At 34.1% G+C, this 8,481-nt stretch overlaps 1 protein-coding gene across 1 annotated transcript; it reads right to left on the minus strand.

The window, feature by feature from the left end:
- Window positions 1-4,175: 4,175 nt before the first annotated feature.
- On the minus strand, window positions 4,176-5,627 carry LOC145132181 (basic peroxidase-like). The gene is made up of 4 exons (XM_079066881.1): window positions 5,352-5,627; window positions 5,059-5,238; window positions 4,780-4,945; window positions 4,176-4,690 (listed from the first exon to the last, which is right to left on the minus strand). The coding sequence occupies exons 1-4, from the start codon at window positions 5,574-5,576 to the stop codon at window positions 4,302-4,304; spliced, it is 960 nt and encodes a 319-aa protein (XP_078923007.1). The 5' UTR covers window positions 5,577-5,627; the 3' UTR covers window positions 4,176-4,301.
- Between the last annotated feature and the right edge of the window lie 2,854 nt (window positions 5,628-8,481).

The raw sequence follows: 8,481 nt of genomic DNA on the forward strand, positions 1-8,481 counted from the left end.
CACTCAATGTGTGTGGTTAATGTGCGTCAAAATATGTGTCATCTTCCTTTATGACAGGGCCTTCCTTGACACGTATTTACGTGTCATCTGTGGGTTTTATGACACGCAATGCGTGTCATTAAAGGGTATTTTTGTAGTAGTGTATTAATGACGTGAATTGTAAATATCATGGAAATTGTTGGTTTCACGTTGGTTGAAACCTGGAAAATGTTATAATCGCAGTCGTTATGCTGCCCAAATTTCGTCATAACAGACAATAGAAATTTATAAATCCATTAAGTCTTGTGTATCTCAAATACTAAAAGACTTCAATCAAATATTATTCCTAAACAACAAAATCATAAATATTCAACAATCTTATAACGGAAAGTTTACGACTATGATGCCTAGACACATTGTTAGGATCAAACACTCCAGGGTCTCCCTGTAGGTGTCACGTTGTTTCTAGAGCCATATGAGTTAGGTTTGTTTCCTAATCCATTTGGGCTATGTTGTTGGGTATACTAAGATTGTGTGTCTTGGTGGAAAACCTTTTATTTTCATAACCGTTAATCTACAGAGAACGACTAAGAACATGTATAAGTGTCATATTATTGATATTGTACGGTTAGACAGCCCGTCTGGAGTTGCTAGCTACAACTACGTCTGACAAGACAAATTTTGGCGTTGACGTTAGTACCATTGAACATTACCACATGTTATAATGGGGTGAATGACTTAAGCATGCCCTATTATGGAGCCGGTACAAAAAATGTGTTGTCATAAGTTCGGTTATGAGTTCATCATAAAATCCCAGTTTTGTTCGTTACCGTATAGCATTGACATTTGGTTTATATGGTGTTTATGTTCACTTATTCTAGTTGAAAGAGATTGTATGTAGTGGGATAGTATGGAACTCAAAATAATAAGTTTCAGTACCATAAATTAAGTAAGAAAACACTTAATAATTACTACGACACAATCTTACAAGTTTTATAAACTCAAAACCTATGAGTTTTACATATAAGCCATACCAATTCATGTACGAGACTTCAGGAGTAAAATTGGTTATTTTATGTTCTCACAAAGGGTAATATACCTTATTTTTATATAACTTGGTATTTAAAATCTTTAAATAAAAATGGATATTTTTTTATATAAGTTTGACTTATTATATGTATCTTGCCAAATTTTGTACTTTTGGATTTGAACGCATGATGTTTCTAAATGAGACCAAATACATTTTATAACTCATCTATTTTATACTTTTGATAGAAAAGTAAGTATTTATAAAAGATGGTCAACTAGCTAAATTTTATAAAACACTTTTGGATATAAAAATACTTTGTGTTAAAACCTATAGAACTCACCAACAATTTTGTTGACGTATCTTAATGCATGTATTCTCAGGTTATTTAGTAGGTCGGAAGTGTTCGCTCAGAAGACTCTCCATTATTTATATTATACCTTTGTAAATTCCGAATTGTTAGGCATGTGTCTCGATTTAGCTATAGTCATTATCAATGTAATTTCTATTGCAGTAATAATAGAAGATTATATTTGTACTGTTCAATGTATGTTCACTAACTGTGATTACTGGTTTACGCCGCGCACATTGGTGTTTCCGCCGGCGGCCGGGGGTGAGACATGAGCCACCACATCTATTCCATGGAGGTTTTGGTGCGCATTAGATCGATGGTAATTAAGATTTATTCCAATTCATTTTATTTCATATTGTATACATATAAAAAATTATTTTGACTAATATTCTTTTATGCAGTGATGCCTCCAAAACAAAGAGGCATGACAGTAAACAAAAAAAATGTACAAGTTGTTTGCAGCTAACGGAAAACGAACTTTGAAGATAATATTTGACATAAATACTCTCATGCTGATTGGGGAAGTATACGAATGTTTCATTCGGTAGGTTGGGAGCTATATGTGGTGCAACATTGTTTTCGATAAGGACACATGGAAAGAAGTTTCTGAAGCCGAAAGGGTTGGCATGTTCCAGTATCTTTCGGTAATATATTTACAAATTTATATATTTAATATGTTTAATTTTGATTTATTTTTAATTTCTCTATTTTTTTGTAGACATGGTTTGGTTTTGGAGCGATTTCAAATGATCCCATGGCTTCAGTTTATTAGGCGTCACTGAACAATCAGATATGTGCGCGTTATAGAGGCTGTAAAAATATTGCAAAAACTCGTTTTACTCGTTTTGAAGGGGATATGGAGACAGCAAGGGCTCAATCCCCTGAGGGTATGGATCTGCAGTGTTAGAGTGATTCTATTGACAACTTCTTAACAGAAAAACATAAAAAACGATCTGCTGAAAACAAAGAATGCCAGAAGAAGCAAGTAGTTAAGAATCGTGGAGGGACGTGCAGCTACGATAGTGCTTATTTTAAGAACATAAGTTACAATAATGCTTATTCAGTCAGAACATATTTTTTAATGTTTATTCAAGTATAACATATTTTGTAATGTTAAACATAATTTGAATAGACTAGAAGCATTTCATCGTGGGCATGTGAATAAAAAAGGGTAATTTGTTGATCCCTTGGTTGAAGACCAATATGTAAGTTATTATTACTTAAAAATAAAGTAGATTCTTGTTTTTTTGTGTGTTAGTTTTAACGTATATTAACAATCTTTGTGAAATACAGAATGCCTTAGTTGCTGAGGTTGCTTTACAGACTCATCACATAGCCGACTCCGGTGGTGATCCAGACTCCATTGATTAGATAGCAATATTTGAGAATGTGTTAGGTGCTCGAAGGGGGCATGTGAGAGGCATTGGCCCTAAACCTCCTTCTACAGCGGGTACAAGTGCCCTATCCCAATGACAGTCACAGTCACAAACAGCACAACCAACACAGGTACTAGTTAAATTCTTAAAGAATTCGGTAGCTTTGCTATATTGTTAAGAACTTGATGATGCATTTATAGTAATTTTTGGTAGTTTGGTAGTTTGTTAAATTGTTAAAGACTTAATTGATTTGGTGGTTTAATAGTTTGTTAAATTGCTAACGAGTTAATTCATCTGGTGGTTTGATAGTTTGATAGTTTGTTAAATTGTTAACGACTTACTGTACTTGTGACTTAATTGTAGAAGGTTGATGTGAATGCTTTTCTTCAAAACCCGACGTTTGTGACGACAATTGGAGATATTATCCTTTCGTTTAAGAACCAAGTCAACAACGAGGAAAACAATGATGAGGAAGACGAAGACACATCGTATTTCTTGTTTTATGTTATGGATGATGCTATTTTGGATTTATTAGATAGTTTATGGATGATAAATTCGATGTTTATTTTGGATTTATTAGATAGTTTATGTAATGTGATATATTTGATATTTTATGTAATGTAGTATGTATTTATATCTTTATTTTTATCAAATCTGCATTTTATAATATATATAAACTAAAATCATAAATAAATTGTTTTTAAAAAAAAAAAACATTAGCAGCGACATCTTTGAGGACGACATTGACCAATTGCGACGACTACTGATTCCGGGAGAATTGCCGGAAAAACTCCGACCGGTGGCCGGAATATCAATAGAGATGATGCCAATAACAACGGTAGAGACATATAACGACGATGAGTATTAGAGACGACGCCATTTGCAACGACAAACAAATATTAGCTACGAGGTAATAGCGACGACCCGTACCGACGACATGTCGTCGCTAAAGGTATTAGCGACGACACGGGGTATCAATTGCGACATTTTTTTGTCGTCACTAAAGGTTACGTTTTTTTGTTGTGATAGTCTAACATTACTGTTTTCTTAATTAAGCTTAATTTTTTTTCTTTGAACTGTCGGTTAATAGCTGAAAGTTAGTATCACAAAGTTAATAGAAATAACATCGGAATAAAAACCTAGGAACTCCAACCTCAAAGACAAAGTCTCTACCAAAGGAATTAGTTATACATTTGCCTTTAAAAATGTTCAAAGATACTATAATTAAATACCTAAAGTGATTTTTGAGTATTAGAGTGGAAATTGGAGTTAATCATACAACTATAGTATCGTTATAACATCCATGTCTAAGATTAATTAAACCCATAACTTTGTTAGCTATTTTGTTAGTCAAGTAAACAAAACCCAACTTGTGGCTTTCAAGGTTGATGAGTTTTCTTGAAGGGTACTTATTAAAAAAAACACACACAAAGCCTTGTACTAAACTTTAAATGGGTCGAAAAATATGAATACATAAAAGTATAAATAAAATGAAGAAAATTCTTAGTAGACGGATAGCCATATTAATTATACATCGATCATTACTACATCACTTTAATTTTGTTTCTTAATTGGCAGTAGTGCAAACTGTCCTTATCTCCCCATTAGCACCAGTAAGGGGATCAATGTCTCCCATCCTAACCATGGCTGCAGTGAAATCAGATAAAAATACAGAAGGATTGTCGACGTACTCTTGTACGATGCTATCAGTTGAATCTCCATTAAACAGTGCCTGATCTGATGCAAGAAGACCCCTTCTTTCCAAAAGATTCCTAAAGTAATTGACGTCAAATGTATTAGGTGTCACCAAATCAAGTGACTCCAAGTTCCCGTTGCCTCCACTCTGTGGACAGTTGGTCCTAAGGCTGCTAGCAAATTCAGGATCTATGTTTGAGGTGTTATCGTATATTCTTGCCCTAAACGCAACACATCTTGCTTGCCCTATTGTGTGAGAACCTGAATGTATGCATGCCAACAAGTATAATTTATCATTTGTTAGGCGAGGAGATATTTAATCAAAATGGGTCGATGTAAGTGATCATTACCTGAAAGAGCAACCATATCTCTTACGCTGAGTGTCTTTCGATCAAAGTTTGCAATGAGTTGACCTAAATTCATACTGGCTATTGGAAGATCAGTTTGAGCTACACCTGGGTTTGCTGATGTAGAATCTCTTCTACCAAGCCTTACTTGCCATGTAGGACCATCTACCTATGTACGTATTTCAGACATAAAAGGCCAAATTATTGTCGAAATTAATGGCAGATTCTATGAATCTTTATCTATATATGTAGATCGATCATAAAGTTTTTGCTATATATTACCGCTACAGAAGCATCACGAGCAGCGACAGCAAGTACATCTGCACAAGAAACAATGCCTGGACATATGCTCTCGACAGAAGCTTTTGCATCATCTATAACGTTATAGCCCCTCACACCTCCATTCCTACCTACAGTCTTTTCACTTGGGGCATCATCTAGTAAAATGGATGCATCACAACCCTGCAAAATTGACCTGATCGATTAAATCTGCATGTTCTTAATTGCTTCTAATGTAGAAGCACCATGCATGGAAAAAAGATGATTAAGATTTAAGAAACAAATTATTAATTAACCTGAACGAAACAATCGTGAAAATGAAGGCGAATGAGAGAGGCTGCCATGCGACTTTCACTAGTCACCGCGGCATTAATAGAAGACCTAATTGTGGTGAGTGCATTAGGGCATGTGTCATCGTAAAAGGTGGTAGAAAGCTGAGCTTTGCATGGTATGTAATTCGATGAGAGAAGTAAAGCGAGTATGGGAATCAAAATAGTTACAATTGACTTGTGATACTCCATATATTTTTTTAGAAGAGAACAATGCTTTGATGCCTGTTTAGCTTAAATATTTGAGTAAGAACAATCACCAATCGATACATATATATACCGCAACAATGAAAAAAGGACATGCAAGTGGGATATATTTATTCAAATACGTACACCGGTAAACGCATTTCTAGTTTGTCTGTTGAATGAGTCATCGAGACTAGGCCTTGAGCTATTTAATCCATTAGAATGTTTTATTGCATTATTTTGAAATTCTCTGGAAGCTTGATAGAAGAAGAAAAGTATTTGTGCGTGATATGAACAATCAACGCATGCATTAATTGCATTATTTTACGCAAATCTCATTTTTTCCCTTCAAATATTTTAAACAAATCCCATTTAAAATATTGAATGTCGGAGACCGATGGCAACGTGGTAGGTGTGTTCTAGAAACCTTTTAGGCTTTTACCATTCTTTGAGCCCACTTCAATTCCTTTCTCATTGACATGCACTATAACAAAGTGGCATTAGAGGCGATAATCGCTGGTAAAATAAGTAATAACGACGAAGTAGTCGGTACTGCCCTATCGCTATTGCTTAAAAGGTCGTCGTTAAAAATATTTGTCGACGATAATACTTTTGTCACCGGTAATAATATATGTGGTCGGTAATAGTGTCATCGATAATATTATTTTTCATATTTTTAATTTTTTTAAAATCAACATTTTTCGGGTGTAAAAAAACCGATAGGCCGGTAATGAAATTAAATGCATAAATAAATTACATAACGAAATCCTGTTAGGTATCTAAGTGTTGTAATCTAATAAAAATACCAAAATAATTAAACAACTAAAGTGTTATAAATTTATGTCACAACAAGTCTAACGTACAAAACACAAACTAATTATCCATGGAACCATCATCTCCGTTTCCCACGTTTCCTCCTTGATCATCACTTTGTGGTTTCCTCTATTAAAAAAACGCATAAAGTTCCTCCTTACACGCCGGTTCATTGAGCATTGCACGAAGACTTTCAAACTACATAATAAATAACAACATACATAAACTTATAAGTTAAACTATCAACACAAACAAAAACTACCAAAGTATATTGTTATTTCTCGCACTTAAATACAAGAAATACCAAAAGCACATTGTTATTTCTTGAACTTGGGATATAAACACAATTACCAAATCAACATGCATTTATTGATGTCAAAGTGCATTGCTATTTTTAAACTAGGGACAAAAAACCAAAGTACATTGCTATTTCTTAAACTTGGAACATAAACACAATTACAAATACATTTACCAAATCAACATTCATTTATTGATCATTATATTAATATAATGAGACTTTGAAACTAGATAGTCTTGTTTTACAAGAAATTATAGCTTACTTTCTACTTATTTGTGCTAAAGAACCTTAAATACAAGAAATACCAAAGTACATTGCTATTCCTTGCACTTGGGAGAAAAACACAACCAAATCAACATGAATTTATTGATACCAAAGTACATTGCTATTTCTTGCACTTGGGACAAAAAAAAAACCAAAGTACATTGCTATTTCTTGCACTTGGAACATAAACACAATTACCAAATCAACCTGCATTTATTTATCATTATATAGATATATGAGACTTTGAAATTAAATAGTCTTGTTTCACAAGAAATGGTAGCTTACTTTCTACTTATTTTGTACTAAAGAACCTTAAATATGAGAAATACCAAAGTACATTGCTATTTCTTGCATTTGGGACAAGAAAACAGTTATCAAATCAACATACATTTATTGATACCTATAACAAATTAATTGAAAATGCATCATTCCTTTCTTTTAACTATAATTGTTTTTTTAATAACAAGACTTTATTAAATGCTAGTGAGAAGCTAGAAAAAACCAAACAAATTGCATTCATGAATCCCACTTCAAGGTCCCATACCTTTTGCATCTACATCTAAACCAAGGATAGGAAGCAGACATAACTTCCATAGTTAACATAGTAATTCCTTTAGGTGCGCCCCTAAAACTCAAGTCAGTCATATACGACCATAAAACCTATAGGAAGGCTCTAATGACCACTTCACACTTGACCTCCACAATATAAGAAAATTGGGGCTGCTCAAACCTGTAATCAAAACCTCAACACAGTTAACATCAACTAAATTAGGAGAAAGAACCACCGACTACCCAGTTGAGCCATCAACTCCTTGGCGGTAGAATAGTTGAGAAATAAGTGTTCCTCACTTTCCATGACTGAGCAACACAAAGGGCGCATTAGGTTCTAAATAGGCACCCCTCTACTAACCAACCAGGTTCTCTTTGGTAGGCAATCTACACAACCGAAGTCTCCACAATAACATATTGATCTTCCCGAGCATCATTTTACACCAAGTAGTTGCTTTAGGAGCCGAATCTAGCAACCGAGAATCAATAGATTTTCTCAAAGATGCTACCGTATAACCGCTTCGCTCTTTAGCCTCCAACTCTTATTACCATGATTTTGGTTTTGAAATTAAAAATTGTATTTAATCATAAAACATATACTAAAACATTATGCTAAAAAAACTTTATTATTTGTATTACGAAGATTTCAGCTACACAACAAAAAACATTACCTTTAGCGACAACAAAAAACGTCCCAATTGATGCCTCATGTCGTCGCTAATACCTTTAGCGATGACATGTCGTCGCTAAAGGGTTGTTACTATTACCTCGTAGCTAATACTCATTTGTCATCGCAACTGACGTCGTCGCTAAATGTCATGATCGTCGCTATTGGTGTCATCTCTATTGATATTTTGGCTATCTGTCGGAGTTTTTTCGACAAGGGTTCCCGGAGGCAGGAGTCGTCACAATTGGTCAATGTCGTCCCGAAAGGTGTCGCTGCTAATGTTTTTTTTTAATTTATCTATGATATTAGTTTATATATTA

Source organism: Lactuca virosa, chromosome 8 (assembly GCF_052849685.1).
Source record: "Lactuca virosa cultivar CGN04683 chromosome 8, Lactuca_virosa_CGN04683_v6, whole genome shotgun sequence".
In the NCBI taxonomy this organism is placed as follows: Eukaryota; Viridiplantae; Streptophyta; class Magnoliopsida; order Asterales; family Asteraceae; genus Lactuca; species Lactuca virosa.

Coding starts and splice junctions, on each gene's coding strand:
- LOC145132181 (XM_079066881.1), bottom strand. CDS start 5,576: ATGGAGTATCACAAGTCAATTGTAACTATTTTGATTCCCATACTCGCT. Junction 4,946..5,058: donor CTCGTGATGCTTCTGTAGCG/GTAATATATAGC, acceptor ATACGTACATAG/GTAGATGGTCCTACATGGCA. Junction 4,691..4,779: donor AGATATGGTTGCTCTTTCAG/GTAATGATCACT, acceptor GCATACATTCAG/GTTCTCACACAATAGGGCAA.